At 39.6% G+C, this 16,687-nt stretch overlaps 2 protein-coding genes across 2 annotated transcripts in view; one reads left to right on the top strand and one right to left on the bottom strand.

Moving 5' to 3' along the window:
- The window catches only part of CENPP (centromere protein P), a 384,243-nt gene that overhangs the window by 121,328 nt on the left and 246,228 nt on the right, over positions 1-16,687 (bottom strand). The window lies entirely within an intron of this gene.
- ECM2 (extracellular matrix protein 2) overlaps positions 1-16,687 on the top strand; it is a 51,968-nt gene that overhangs the window by 26,422 nt on the left and 8,859 nt on the right. The window contains exons 3-7 of the mRNA XM_090275753.1: positions 443-631; positions 4,710-5,186; positions 7,170-7,285; positions 9,006-9,141; positions 12,895-13,052. Of these exons, the coding sequence (XP_090131879.1) occupies positions 443-631; positions 4,710-5,186; positions 7,170-7,285; positions 9,006-9,141; positions 12,895-13,052 (1,076 nt within the window). The remainder of the gene's footprint in view (positions 1-442; positions 632-4,709; positions 5,187-7,169; positions 7,286-9,005; positions 9,142-12,894; positions 13,053-16,687) is intronic.

Here is a 16,687-nt window from a genome sequence, read left to right as displayed (position 1 = left end):
AATGTGAAAGCTCTTTTGGAGGTATAATTTGGGGACAACAGCTGATCAAATGGAAAGTTAACAGAAATGACGTTTGGGTCAGAAGAAAAATGTTGCCTCTAATATTCAAATCAGCTCACTAATGGCCTGCTTAGCTGACATACTTATCCATATATCTGCTGTTGTATATCTTAGTCATCCTGACAGATACAGGATGAAAGCACAATTCACAGTCAAGTTACCATGAGGAGGTCACTCCAGAACCTGAGAGAGGTTGAGAGCAGTGCACGTGAAAGCATTTCAGAGGGTTACATTTATAAGGTATTTTTATGCTAAGCCTGAATATGCACACAGAATGCTATTCGTGTGTGGTTTTAACAGTCTGACTTTTCATTGTGCTCACATCCATTCACAGGTGCTGGTAACCAGACTAGGAATTTAAATGTCTTATGTTCTCTCCTAGGAAAAAAGGGACACTGTTTGGTAAATGGGATGACCATGTTCAACAAAGCTGTATGGTCTCCTGAGCCCTGCACTATTTGCCTCTGCTCAGATGGAAGAGTGGTTTGTGATAAAACCATGTGTCATCCTCAGAGGTGTCCCAAAACAGTTACACCTGAAGGAGAATGCTGCCCAGTCTGCTCCGATACCGGTATAAATATTTAGCCAAAACAAAATGTCACATGACATTTAGCCCTTAACTTCCACTTGTTTTGATTTTGTTACTTAAGTTTTAAGTTACGATAAACTAGTCATCAGAGTACTAGAAGTATCTGTATAATTACGATAAACATAGAAATTACTGGGGAAAATGTATGGTAGGGAACAGAAATAAAAGATCTTGCCGTTACAGTTCTGGCTTTAGCAGAATGAGTAAACTTGGGCCAGATCGCATTCCACATTTGATTCTCAGTTTTAGGAATGTAGTGACAGAATTTACACAGCCAACAGTCCCTGAGTTGTTAGTTTGCATAGGGGCTCTACTTGGTTCCTTACATGCTTTATCTCACTAATCCAACTCAGTGTGGGTACAATTATTTTCCCAAACAAAGATGAAGAACTCAGTGTGAACAAAGAAGAATAGCTTGCATTTAGAGAGAACAAAGCCCAATTCTCCAGTCTATTTGGGGCAGTGGCTTTCTCTTGTACTGTTGTTTACAGGAAAAGCATGCTATGAGGTTTTGTTGGCTGTTCACTGTCCCCTTATCCTATGAGGCTCATATCTGATAGAGTAGAGAATCCTTACAAGGGAGACCCAGGTCTCCTCCAAGGAAAGCCTAGCCAATGCCTTATGAAATAAACAAACACATGTTGAATAATTTATAGAAAGGGATAGGGATGCTTTTTCTTGTCTGTGATCAAGGATGATCACAGGGTCTTTATCTACAAAAGTCTCCTCTGTTAGGAAGAACTTTAGAAAAAAAAAAAGAGGAAGAACTTTAGGATATTTAGGAATTGGGACTTCTGGCCAAGATGGAGGCGTAAATACACAAGCTGCTTCTCCTCACAACTAAGAAGAAATTTACAACCTCTTCAAAACTAAAAAATAACAAAACAAAAAAACCCAAAAAACCCAGAAAATCCAAAAAATCAAAACTACAGGGAAGTTCAGCAAGAAATAAAGAAGAACTAATCAACCAGAAAGGAGGAGGGGTGGAGCCAGGACGGAGAGAAAGAGGAGCAAAGCAGCTGATGCCGGGGCGGTGCTTGGTTGGCGGCAGCATGGCTAGAGGCTGCACAGCTTGCAAGAGAGCGGCAGGTGGGCATGGCTAGCAGCAGCCCTGATGAAAAACACAGTCACACCATTTAAACCCAAGAAACGATCCCAGCCCCAAACTAGACCACACAGCTTGCAGTTTCAGAGCCTGGGAAAACAGAGCCACATTGCTTCTGACTGTGAAAGCCAGTGGGGGCTGGGGCGGAGGAAGCAGCTGCCAGTTTCGAAAAGGAGGCAGCTTGCTTAGTACGGAAGGGGAAGAAGTGCCTGGAAAAGCGGTGGCAACTGGCACTTTTCCCTCTCAGACCCTTTCCCCACATACAGCGCCAAAAGGCAGTGAACCAGCTGCCAGCACCAACGAATACCTAAGGCTCTGCCCCCTATAACATAAGAGGTGTGACAGCCCTTGCCCAAATCACAGAGGCAAACACAGAAAGATGAGGAGACAGAGAGCTGTGATCCAGAAGCGGGGGCAGATCAAGGTCCCAGTGACACCACTAAGCAATGAGCAGATAGCACGCCTAATGAATGAGGAGATAGAGAGCTTAACAGATGCACAGTTTAAGGCATTGGTGATTAGGATGCTCACAGACTTGATAGCAAAGATTAAACAGGACAGGGAAATGAAGGAAAATCCATATGAAACAAGTGGTGAAGGAAAGGAAACCAGGGTTCAAATCAACAAATTGGAACATAATGAAGAAACAAACAGTCAACGAGTACAGAAGGAGGAAATGAGAATTTTTAAAAATGAGGAGAGGCTTGGGAACCTCTGGGACAGCTATAGACGTGCCAACATCCGAATCATAGGGGGTGCCAGAATATGAAGAGGGAGAGCAAGAAATCGAAAAATTATGTGAAAAAATAATGAAGGAAAATTTCCCTAATTTGGGGAAGGAAATGGACATACAGGTCCAGGAATCATAGAGTCCCAAACAAACTAGACCCAGGGTGGACCACACCAAGATACATCATAATCAAAACGCCAAAGGTTAAGGATAAAGAGAGAATCTTAAAAGCAGCAAGAGAGAAGAGGAGAATTACCTACAAAGGGGTACCTATAAGACTGTCAGCTGATTACTCAAAAGAAACTTTGCAGGCAAGAAGGGACTGGCAGGAAATATTCAAAGTGATGAAAAGCAAGGCCCTATAACCAAGATTACTCTATCCAGCAAAGCTATCATTCAGAACGGAAGAGCTTCCCAGACAAAATAAAGCTGAAGGAGTTCGTCATCACCAAGCCATTATTATATGAAATGTTAAAGGGACTTATTTAAGAAAAAGGAGATCAAAACTATGAACATTAAAGTGAAAACAGTATCACACCTATCAACAACAGAAGCTAGGGAATGGAAACAAAGGTGAACTAAGCAGAGACCACTAGAGTGGGAACAGAATCATAGGTATGGGGCACATGTGGGGGGAAGTCAGCTGGGAGGGGGAAGGGGAAAAGGGAGGAAAATGGTGCAGGCATTAAGAAGCATAGTAGGAGGGTGGGGAATGGACAGGGGATGTTGAGAAGAGTTTTATGCACAATCCATGGACATGGACTAAGGGTGGGAGACTGCTGGAAGGAGGGGGGAGGTTTGCTGGGTGGAAGGGAGCAAAGGGAAAAGAAATTGGGACAACTGTAACAGCATTATCAATAAAACATACCAGAAAAAAAAGAATATTTAGGAATTGTAGTTTGGTGGATACTATCAATTATTTTACTAAGGTATTATGATTTTTAAAATGTTAGAAAATAAAAGTGTTTAATAAAACTGACTCCTTGGGGGTGAAAATCAGAAAATTTATAAATAAAAGATTCAGAAATTCTCAAACACTTTTCAAAGGACTGAAATTATTCTTAAAATGCTGTAGTTTTTCGGAGAAAAAAGAAACTTGGATATACAGGAAGGGTTTTAAATATTTCAATATGATAGCATTTTCTGCCAGAGATGTGAAAAAAATAATTGAAAGACTTTATAATATACAGTAAATTGAAATCTCAAGTAATTATTCAAATAATTATATTTTTGAGTTCTTTGTGGATGATTTATATATAGTATTAAATAAAGGCAAGGAGATAGGTGAGTTTGAAGTATGGTCTTAGTCACATCTTCCCCACTTTAGCCAAAGTATTAACAGCTAAATACAAATGTAGATGAACTTCCTACTATATACAGGGTTAGGCAAAAGTAGGTTTACAATTGTTCATATGAAAAAAGACAAATAATACAAATAAATACTACAATAATTAATAAATAATACAACTCACAACTGTAAACCTACTTTTGCCCACCATGTATTTCTGCTCTCATCATCATGAAATAACAAAAAGTACCCTCATGCATATGTCTAGGTTAAACAAGTCCAGATGTTCTAAGTCTCAAGAAGCAAAAATGATTTAAGTAGATGTTGGGGGGGGGTGGGGAACAACTTTCTATACGAGAATGATTTTAGACTCATGGAGCTGAAAGAAAAGTGGACAAAAATAATTCTATAAACAAAAGCCACTTTCACTACCATAAGTAAGTAAAATATACATTTTTCATTTTTTTATGTCTGATAGTGTACAAATTCTTGCATTATCAATAATCCCAATTAATTAAACAGTATCTATTATAAAGTTGTCATATCTGACTCTGTTGCAGTCTCACAATAGGACTGCTTACTGCATCATGTATGGTAATATTATTCCCTCTTTAGTTACCAAGTAAGATGATACTTCAGTGAAAATAAATAGTAAAACCTCAGGCAAAACAAATATTGTCTACAAAAGACCTAACAGAATAATGTTACTATTAAAACTAAGCAAAGATTTCAAGATATATTTCATGTTTAAACTGCACACAAAGACACCTGGGAAGAAATAGTATTTATTAACCTCATTTTTGCTATGATTCTTCCTTTTATTAATATCACAACATGACCTTGCTGCCTACTCCTTGCATGGTCAGTGTAGTCTCTTACTTGCTACTCAGTGGTAGAGCATTAAATGACAGAACTGAATTTTCTGGTGATCCTTCAGAACAAAGAGAAACTACTAATTTACTTCACAAGCAACGGCCACCTCCTCGGGTAGAAATGGATCAAGCATTTGGAAAAGAGGAACTTCAATATGAGAAGGCTAAAGAAGAGATTAAAGAAAATGAAGATAGGGAGCAAAATAAAAAGATCCCTGAAACTGGAGATGGGGAGAGACTTCCTACTGACGGGCAGAGCAGAGAAGGGGCAGAGCAGAGACGTGGAGAGGAGGGGAGGCAGGCCCATCAACATGAAAATACAGCAAGGCAGAAAGAAAAGGAGGACTACAAGGTTGAGTATGAGACCATCAGAGATGTGTTCAGGATGCCATCTCAACTCCCAGTCCCTATTCCTCCCAGAGGCATGCCTCCTTTGCCAAGTGGGTGCTCATTGTCCTACAGGACCATCAGCTGCAACAGTGCTGACCTCACACAGATACCACCGCTAACAGCACCAGAGATCACAAGTCTGGAGCTTCCTGGTAAGAGTTGTTGATGTCTGTTTTATTTCATGCTTTGCCCCATGAATGTTATATTTTAATTTCATAATACAAATTGACTCCATACAGACTATTTTCACAATCTTCAAACATATAAACTTTGCAGAAGAGGTAGGTATTTACTACAATATAGTATAATTAGGTATACAGCAAATTCCTCCAAATCAAACTATGATTTCCCATGGACTTTTTCTTAAAAGTCAGCTTTATTGAGGTATAATTTATATGCAGTAAAACTTATTTTTAGCGTGTTACTGAGTTTTGACAAATGCATATAGTCAGGCAACCACTGCCACCGTCAAGACACAGAACATTTCCTTACCTCCCCAAATTCCCTCATGTCCCTTCTTTTATAAGCTCTGGCCACCAGGATGTGTTCTGTGTCTATAGTTTTGCCTTTGCCAGTATGTCACAGAAATGGAATCATTCAGTTGGGCTTCCCTCACTTATCATACTGCTTTTAAGGGTCATCCAGGTTGTTGCATTTATCAGTATCTTGCTCCTCCATATCACCGAGTAGTTGTTTAGATGAACCATGGGTACCAGCTAAAAGACATCGGGATTATTTCTAGTTTGGGGCAATTATATGTACAGTTGTATTAAACATCCAAATACAGATGGTTTGGCAGAACCAAAGTCTTCTTTTTCCTAGAATAAATACCCAGGAGTAGGACATCTGAGTGACATAGTAAATGCATGTTTAACTTTGTGAGAAACTACTACAGTCTCTAAAAAGACTGTGACATTCCTGCCAGCAATGTCAGGGAGGTCCCACCATTCTGCCTCCTGTCAGATATTTTTCCCCTCATTTTAGCTATTCTGATGGACATGGAGTGGTCCAAACCTTTTACTCATGTTTTTATAGGGCCACTGGAAGGGTTCTGACTGGAACAGCTTGAACTGTGTGTGTGTGTGTGTGTGTGTGGCTGGGAGACTGGGACAATGAACAAGGGTGATAAGGCCCAGGAGGGGTGGCCTTGCAGATGCATGGGCAACAGAATCTGAACGGGGTTTCAGAAGTGTCTTGGGAAGAAATTATAAAAATAAACTACTATCAGAATAATGAATGATCATGTAACTAGTCAATAGAAAAAGTCTAACACCTTTGTTCAGGATGGCCAGTCTGCTACAGGGTACCAGCAATGTCATGGCCTTCCTGACACGACACTCTTGTGACTTCCAAAGGAATTTTTCTTATTCCCGGACACTCATGCTCCAGCAATGCCCCCTCCTCCAGTGGCCTGCATTGCACATGTGCTCTGCCATAAGAAAGATCAATTTGTGAAAGTCTAAAGTCTTATGAAAGATAAACGATCTGTGCTCGGTCACACTCTCTTGGTTTTATAAGAAGGTCAACAGGTGGTTTATGTAGTATTATTTCTGGTAAACTCATTTTCCGAGTCTAAAACCATTGACTACTGTACTTAACTAAATGTGAAAACAAAACACCATAAATTTAAGGCGTACAGGAACCTCTGTAAATTAAAGTCATAGAAGTAAAACATTAGATCTGAAGGTGATCTGAGAAATTGTCTTTCCAAGCTGATTATTTAGAAAAGAAAACTGATACTCAGGAAAGGTAAGTGACATGTCCATGATTTTATTAGTTAATAATAATATCATATTTCTGAACCACGGTATAAGAAATATCAATGGGAAAATATGAAGAACTATAAAAATCAGTTTCTACATAACCTTCCAGAAACAATCTTTGTTATAAAATGCCTAATGCTAACAGAATTGTCTAGCAAACCACATTCTGCCTGTTTTAAACAGTTTTGTATAAAACATGATGTACTAGAGCATGACAAGTCCTTAAGAGTGAAAATTTTGTTATGAGTATTGCTTTCTCCTAGAGATAAAACTCCTTTGCTATCTGTGCATGTGCACATGTGTGTGTGTATGCATTCACATACATGACTGTATTGGCACACATGTCTAAAACTCAACTGCTCCACATCCTAGGCAATTCCATCACCTCCATTCCGGATGAAGCATTTAATGGATTACCAAATTTGGAAAGGCTTGATTTAAGCAAAAATAATATCATCTCTTCAGGCATAGGTCCAAAAGCATTCAAGGTAAACACATGCTCTGATTTGGGAATAACAATCCATTTAGACAGCTTCCCCATGATTTGTACTGGCAGTGGGTAGAGTTGGGGAAGGGTGAAAAAGTTAAATGTTTTAACTGGTAGTTTTCTCCTAAGTCAAAGTTTCCTCCCTGATGTCCCTAAGCTGTATTCAATTTTATCTTGAATAGAGTCTATTGTTTCACATATTTCTGGTTGGTTTTTCTATGCTTCACCCCTAGAGCACCAACAACAGCATTCATGACAAACAAGTGTTTTAAATTCAAAGAGTACTTTTCCCCTAAGTAGCAGAAAAGATGTTGAAATATGGTCTCTTAGTACATGAGGTATTCCTGGGAAGAAAGGATAGCTTTAGCTGGAAACTCTATGAATATTTTGAGGCCAGCAAGTCAGAGCTTCCCTATTTTGTGCCATGGGCAACATCTGACGAAGGGATACTTTTAGCAAAATGGGGTTCTGAAAAAATAAATGGGCTCTCATGAAAACTGTCATGGGGATAGGTTAGAACAAAAAGAAGGAAGGAGAGAAGATGAGGAATAGCACAAAATAAACTTCTGAAAGACTCAGATTTGACAATTTTTTTCTAAAAAGGAGAAAAGAAGAAAGGATCAAATAATCTCAGATAAACAAAGGCAGAGGCAAGAAAGGAGAGTTCTCGTGTGTAAACAAATACTCATAAAGATGTATGCTTTAAGAAGCCCAAGTAAAACATACTATCTCCCATTAGGTCAAACTTCATCCCCTTTGGCCAGTCTTCTGTCCACCCCTTGGACAAACTACTGGTTTCTTATACTCTCAGTTCCTGGTTCTCACTCAGATTCTGGGCTAGCAGATGAGAGAGGTCCACATTTATGTTACAGACCGAGAGTATCTGCTTCATGCTAGTCATTCTTCTGACAGAAAACTTGGGACTTGTACATTTCCTGTATTTGATCAAAAAGGAAGACAATGTAGGAAATTACCTTCTTTTCTTGTCTTGGGATTTTCTGTCCCATTCTCAAACTGCTGGAATTTGACTCTGAACACCACTGAAGCGAATCATTCACTTCATTAAAACCTGCCCAACTGCAGCACTCCACTTTGGCAGTGCAGGCTAGTCTGGCCAACAAACATATGACCATAAATATGGACATGTACTTCCCACACAGGTTAAACTGTTGGGTACCACACAGCAATACCTTGTCAAATTTGTACCACTTCAATTTGAAGTTATTTCCACTATAATTAGTGCTGTTATAACTCTGCTTCTACTTAATGAACATAGAAAACTGAGGTTTACAAATTTGAAAGGATTCAAATTGCTGTCTTAATTTCAGCACCTATGACAGATTCAGATCACTGCATGATTTAATTAACTTTGTGTCTATTGCTGAGAAGGTGAAAACCTAAGATCTAGCAAAATATAATCCATCCAGTGGCAATAGGAGCTTTATCTTGTTTATGAAGGTGACAGTAATGTGTGACAAATAAATATGGGTGAATGTAATACAAAATCATCAAAAGTATTTTGCTGAAAATGCCTGGGAATAAATACTACTAACATGATCAACATCTATCTGGCAGGGAGAATATGGGGTTTCCCATCTAAACCTGAGTAAGTTCTGGTTTATAAGATGTCAGTAACTACAGGAAACCAGATCACTAAATGAGATATGTTACTGTACATCTGTGACAAGATAAAAAAGTAATTTTGAGATTTGCTTTTTAAGCTTCTGGAGAAGTTAATGCACCTAAATATGGATGGAAACAATTTGGTAGAGATTCCTTCAGAACTACCATCTACATTAGAAGAACTTAAAATCAATGAGAACAATCTTCAGGCTATCGGTGAAGAAAGTTTATCAGGTATTTAGCATGTGGTCTTTTATGTGTCCTTAAAATTTTCTTCTGTAGTTGTGTGGGAATTTTATTTGCAGTACTGCCAAACAGTTAGCAAAAATCTTAAGGTCACTTTACCACTAAAGCTGATAAAACTTACTTAAATTATTGACTGGTGGAACTTCTTAAAATGTATTTTTAAACTGCCCACTGTTTTAAAAAGTACTCTAAACAGAAATAAAACTCTCAATGATTTCAGGTTTTCATCATTTACAGTACAATGACTAAATAAATCTGTAATATCCTGAGTTACACTAACTTTGGACACAGCCATGTGTTCTGGTACTGTGTCTGTACTGATGTTTCTGGTGGTGGTTAGTGGTGATAACGCCGTACCGTGGCTGGTTGATTGGGTCTCCTATATCAATCCCAGATGCTCTCAATACACCACAGCCAAAACTCCTGCTGCTCCCACATATTTTGCTATTTTAATTTGCCATGTGTTGACACATAAAAATTATATATCATATATGAGTAATTGGGCACTATATGTGAGGATGAGGGGCTATCCTACAATCACTAACTGTAGCACATGCACCCGATGGCAGAAACCTTGGCTTTGACAGTCTTGCTCTCAAGAGGATTGCTCTAGAACTTCTGGCACTTCTTGCCACAGCACAAGACGCATGATGTGCATGGGGTGTGCCTGCCATGACAATCTGGCCTTCCTATGAATAGGCTTTAGTGAAGGTGTCTCACATTCCATATACTTGATACACCTAGAACTGACTATTCTTATGGTTGTTTCTAGACTAAGCTGGATAACTAAAGTTGCCATATTATCAAGTCTGTATAAAAGAGAGTTTTAAATTTAGCTTTTCATGAATTCTACCTATGTCTCTGATTAGATTATATTCTTCTTTATGACAAAGACTGCCTTATTTTTTGTTTTATCTTTGATACAGTCTCTTGAGGTATAATGCTCAATACTTTTTATTTGATTAGAAATATATGGATTATGTTAATGTTGATTACGCAAGCCTTCAAAGGAATAAAACAATTCAATTATTTGCTTTCATTCCCAAAAATTTTCAGAGGAAGAAAACACCTCTGGTAATTGGAAAAAAAAAAATGAGAATGGCCAAATCTGACAATTCCAGAGTTGTGGAAATATTCTATTTCCAGATGAATTTCAGCACACACACACACACACACACACAACATTAATAAACACAAATTTTGATGGGACATTTATAATACGGAAAAGACAGAAAATTCAATTTCTAACTGCTAGAAACTGAAACCGACACCAAAGTATATTTACTTTAGAAGAAGTACACTAATGGGCTGTATGTGAACTACATGTGAGATCACATTTATCTCGTGTTATTAAATGACATGTCATAAGACATAAGTCCATATTTGGAAGATGCTCTCACACATTCCTGCAACTACTTCTCTGCTCTTCTCCCTCATGTACAAATATTCCCACAGCTCCAGAGGGCTGACTATGGTCCAGGGTGAACTGGCCTCCTACGCACTCCCCTCTCCTCTTCATAGTCCAGGTACTGCAGAGGCCTCAGACCTGTGCAGGTGGCCACTAAAGAGGCTCTCTGCTATCATCTCGCCCATAGAGGCCCCTGCATTCTCTGTGCGGGCTGGCTCTTTTTCTCTTTAGGCTGCATTCTTAGTCCTGCTCCAGTGCCAACTCCTCAGATGCTGGGTTCTCTCTTGACTGCTGCAGTCACTGAGGCTCCTTAGCTCCTGTGAGTCTTGGTGCTCTAGAGGATCAGGCTGACTGGCAGCGAGCAGGGTGAGCCTGAGAAAAGGCCAGCACCAATGCTGTGACACTGCTCCTTCAAGGTGGAAGCCGTTGGCTTGGTCATCAGTGGCCTGTTGTTCTCCTATTCTCTCTTGTAGCAGGTCTCCACCCATGACCTTTCAGGTTATGTATAGTTCGAGGGAAGTGGGGAAGAAACACACTTTCAGGGAGAGCAGCAGCATGTGTAAAAGCATAGAGAAATGAAACAATCTAGATGCTACAGGAACTGCATGAAGTTCTAGTTCTGAGCTTGAGATTCAGGGTGTGGTGGGGAGTTTAGAGCAGGAGATTGCATGAACAGGTAGGCGGGGACCAGACAAAGAAGAGCTGCACCTGCTGTGCTGAGATACTGCAAGTTCACTGAGGATTCACTGAGATTTGCATACCCACTAGGGAGAAATGGAGGGTCTTATAATTGAGGGGGAGGGGTGAAAAGGTAGAAAGGAGGGACAACAGAAGAACACTGGATGTGCTTAAAAAATGTCTACCCACATCTATAACCTGTCATGTCATTCCCTCATCCCACAATAGGAATGACTTCCTACTAGCTAATAAGTCCTCTTTATACCGAAGTGTAACCTATAAGAACCTTTTAATCTTTTCTAACTCTATCCTGTTTCCTGTTACATACAGTAACCCACAATACTGTGTGTTTCCTACATATACAATATACACATAAATGAGAGAATTGTAAAGTGATGTATAATATTGTGTATATGGCATTGTGTATTATGTTTCTTCTGAGGTCATGTAATAACCATTTGTGTACCTCTACTATATGTTTTTCACTGAAAAACTTCTATTACATCCCCAAAGCTGAAATTTGTACTAGATAAATATGCTGAATGCTCAGTATCTTCAGCTTTGGATAAAGAGAATATGAGGAAATGTAATCTCTTATAGTTCACAGGTTGACCTCCCTAATTCCTGTCTCTCAGCCCTTCAACTGATCTTAAACATCACCATCTGAGCCCTGCTCACACTACCATACCACTCAAATCTTCACTGCTGTCTCCTCTTGTGTCATCTTCTAGTGTCTATGATCTGTACTCTGGAAAGTACTGTCTTGCTTCACTGATAGGCCTAAGAGAAGGAAATGGGTTGCACAGAGCACTTAGGGCAAAGCCTGTGACTTGAGTTGAATATGAAAACATCCCCTATTCTGGAAATGTTGGCCGCTGAACAAACTCCGAAGTTACACCCTGAACATCTGACTCAGACACTTCTGGTAATCGTTACTGCTGACCTGCCCATTCTTCTTCAAGCTTCCAATTAATTTGGATCATACCACTTCTGAGGCCAGTAGAAACAATTTAGAGAAAACTTGTTTGCAGAAAGGGCTTTTTTGGTAGGACAATCTGAATGCATGAAAAAATTTTGATTATTTTCCTTTCAAAACATCCACTTGGCTGCATTTTCTGCCAGGAAGTGAATATTGTGATGGAAATTCAGTGCTGCATATTCAGAAATTGAGGGTTTGCCAGGAAAAGAGTGCTCCTTCTTTGTCCTGGAAAAGGAACCATTGCACAACACTCCTTGTCCATCCCGAATTATGCTGCCATTTAATACCCACCTGTCTTTACAAATGCTTCAAATGACCTTCCATAATCTTCTACTTCTTGCACAACTGTGTTCTGAGTTCCTGCTTGGCCATCACAGCCTCCCCCAACTGCCCCCCATCCCTTATAGTGCACACTTTGATCAAAGAGCACAACTGGTTTCCCTATAGGTCTGCCTCTCCATCAGACCATGCATTCAGCGTTCAGTCTTGGCTGAACTGAGCATTTAGAATATGCAAAGTACTTGGGAAAAGGCTCTATAGGGAGATACAAAGAAAGAAGCTACAATATTTGTCCTCCAAATAAACTGAACATTTCACATGACATTTTGAAAGATTATAGAAATTGTACGGTTTTCCAATTAGTATCCTAATGTCCCAATAATTTCATTTTTTATAGATTTAAATCAATTGGTCACCTTGGAACTGGAAGGAAACAATCTCAGTGAAACCAATGTCAATCCAGTAGCTTTCAAACCTTTGAAGAACCTATCCTACCTGCGTCTGGGAAGAAATAAATTTAGAATTATACCACAGCATCTTCCTGCTTCTATTGAGGTACCCATATCTTTCTGTTAATGTCTTATATTTTAAATACAGTATGCTACAAAAACAATATATTTTAAGACATTATTGTGATGCATATTAAACTCAGTAGTTTTGATGCTATATATGGAACTTATTATAATTTGAACATGGTTTTCTCTTCAAATTACATAAAATTATGAATCAAAGTTATAATTATGAGTAGAGACTCTTACAAAAAGTTATAAATGGTCTTGCTGACAGCTCCTCAGGAGAGACTAGGAAAATGAACTGCAAATTTAAACAGAAACTATGACTTGCAAAAAATACCCTGACTTGGAAGACAGTTTTAGCTGTCCCAAAAAGAACTGCGATGATCATCCCAGTCTGCTCCACTCAAGATTCCAACATGAACTAGCAATGACCCTGCATGGATGGATACAACCTACAGAGAAGGCAGCCAACTGTGCCGACAGCCCCCTAACTTACCAGTTCTGACCAGCTTCTCCCAAAGGCCCCAGTGCTGTCCTGTTTCTACCCCCTCCGCAGATGCCTCTGCTGTAGAGAAGTGTGGTCTCCTTTGCTGTGGCAAGGAACACACTTAATTAAAGGGGAATCCTGGTTGCCTTTGCTATTAAGGGTACACCCCAACTTTCTGCATTAAGGACACAAAGATCTGGCAGACGCAGATGAAACCCAGGCTATCTCCTCTGAGCTCCACTTCTACCATACGCTAGATCACTCAGCAAGAAGGAATGACACAGTTTCCCACAGATATGGACCCAGTGGGCCGAGAGGGGGGCCACTGATCTCCATCTGATGCTGCTGCCACAGTCACCACCCTTTCTCTTTCTCCTGTTTGTAGATTAAGATATAACAGTAGAATATATCAAAATAGTAAAGATCAAGGTTCCAATACCTGGCTCTACATCACTATCACTTGGATTCTAAAGAAATACAGACTCCCGGATGTATTCCAGACATGCTAAATCAGGTTCTTTTTAGGGCAGAGTCACCAGTTTGTAACTTTTTTTAAAAATTAAAATTTCAGTACATAATGATGCACACAGTAAAACAAACACCGAGATAAATACATAGGTGTCTGCGTACATTGAAAAATACATAGAGCAATGTGTCTCCGTTCCACATCTGATCTTCCCATCCCTCCTTTCTCTTTCCAAAGGACTTCTCTCATGAACACAGGAAGTGCTGTTCACACAGGCACTTGTACTCTGAATCCATCATCCAAGGCACAGCTTCAGAGCTGCACAGTTTAAATGTATGGATGACTATGCTTTGACTGGGGTATACTTAAGTTGAAATTTACACTTTAAAAACCTCACAAGTGCTCAGGTTGGGTTGTCAGTTGGTTGGAGCATTATCCCATACCCTAAAAGGTAGCAGATTAGATCCCTGGTCAGGGTGTGTACAGGAGGCAACCAATCAATGTTTCTCTTTCACATCGATGTTTCTCTCTGTCTCTCTCTCTCTCCCTTCTCCTCTCTAAAAATCAACAAATATATCCCTGGGTGAGGATTAAAAAAATTAAAATTAAAATTAAAAAAAAAAACCCTCACAAGTATTGTACTATACAAAGTTTGGTCTAGTTTACCCCTAAATACATATGAAGGCAAAAGCAAAAAGCTAGGGGATTCTGGTTAAGATGGAGGTGTAGGTGGATATGCTTCGCCTCCTTGCTCAATCATAAGATGATCACAACTAACCTCAAAACAACAGAAACACCCAGAACTGCCAGAAAATCAAACTGTATGGAAGTCTGACAACCAAGGATTTAAAGAAGCTAATTTCATCCAGATGGGTAGGAGGGGAAAAGAGGATGTGGTGTGGCGGCAATGGCGAGGCAGAGGCAGCAGTGGCTGGCAGAATGGGCGTCCCACATTCATGTGCTGTGGGTAAAAATTGGTAGGAACGCCTAGGAAGCTAGGTATCCCATGCCTAGGCCAGACTGCACAGCTCAGGGTTTCAGCTCTGGGAAAATAAAGTTTCATAACTGCTGGCGGTACAAACCAGTAGGGGTTGGGATGGTGGAAGACACTGCTGGTCTGTCAGGAAAGTTGGTTTAAAGGGCCTCCACAGTCCTACAACATACTCAAAATCACCCACTCTGGGAACCACCACCGGGACAACAGTTAGAGGGGCACCAGATGCATACAGGAAGTGGGTGAAGTGACTGGAAGTGGGGTGAGTGCTGAGCAAGCCTCCAGCAGCCAGACAGCGGCATTGTCCCTTCTCCAACCCCTCCCACACATACAGTGCCACAAAGGAGTGAAGCAGGTTGCTCTGCCCCATACAATGTAACAGGTGCACCAAGACAGGGAGTCAAAGCAGCTCTATCTAATAAACAGAAACAAACACAGAGAGGCTACTAATTGAGGGGGCAAAGATATATGGCACAAATAAAAGAATGGAACAAAACCGCAGAAAAAGAACTAAACGAAACAGATAGCCAACCTATCAGATGTAGAGTTCAAAACATTGGTGATAAGGATGTTCAAAGAACTGATAAGAGTATGGCAGAAGCATAATGGAAGAAATGAAGGCTACACTAAATAAAATAAAGACAAATCCACAGGGAACCTACCGGTGTTCAAATCAACAATTTGGAACATAATAAAGAAATAAACAGTCAACCAGCATAGAATGAAGAAACAAGAATTCAAAAAAATTAGGAGAGAATAAGAAGACTATGGGACATCTCCAAAAGTGCCAACAGCCAAATCATAGGGATACGAGAAGGAGAAGAAAAAGACCAAGAAATTGAAAACTTATTTTAAAAAATAATGAAAAAAAATTCCACAATTTGGCAAAGGAAATAGACATACAAGTCCAAGAAGCACAGAGTCCCAAACAAGTTGGACCTAAACAGGACCACACCAAAACACATCAAAATGAAATGCCAAAAGTTAAAGTTAAATAAAGAATCTTTAAAGCAGCAGGAGAAAAGAAGAAAGTTACCTACAAAGGAGTTCCCATAAGACTATCAGTGGATTTCTCAAAAGATATTTTGAAGGCAAGAAGGGGCTAGCAAGAAGTATTCAAAGTGATGAAAAGCAAGGACCCACAACCAGGATTACTCTATCCAACAAAGCTATCATTTAGAATGGAAGGGCAGATAAAGTGCTTCCCAGACAAGGTAAAGCTAAAGGAATTCATCATTACCAAGACCTTATTATACAAAATGTTAAAGGGACACATTTAAGAAAATGAAGGAGATAAAAACTACTAATATTAAAATGACAATAAATCACAACTATCAACAACTGAATCTAAAAAACAAAACAAACACAAACTAAGCAAACGTCTATAACAGGCACAGAACCACAGATAAGGAGATCATTTGGAGGGTTATCAGGGAGGAGGAGGAAGGGGATGAATGGAGAAAAGATACAGGAATTCAGGAGCATAACTTGTAGATACAAAATAGACAGCCAAAGAACTTTTTTGTTAGTTATTTTGTTTTAAGTATATATCATTGGTTATGTTGTTACAGTATCGCAATTGTTTCCCCTTGCTCTGTTTGCCCCATAGCCACCTTCTCTCCAGAAATCCCACGCCCTTAGTTCATATCTATGGGTTGTGCATATAAGTTCTTTGGCTTCACCCTTACCTATATTATTCCTAACTTCCCTTTGTCTATTTTGCACCAA

The sequence above is a fragment of the Furipterus horrens genome, unplaced genomic scaffold (assembly GCF_987537825.1).
Source record: "Furipterus horrens unplaced genomic scaffold, mFurHor1.1.pri manual_scaffold_4, whole genome shotgun sequence".
Taxonomy (NCBI): Eukaryota; Metazoa; Chordata; class Mammalia; order Chiroptera; family Furipteridae; genus Furipterus; species Furipterus horrens.
This window is presented reverse-complemented; position numbering and strand designations above follow the sequence as displayed.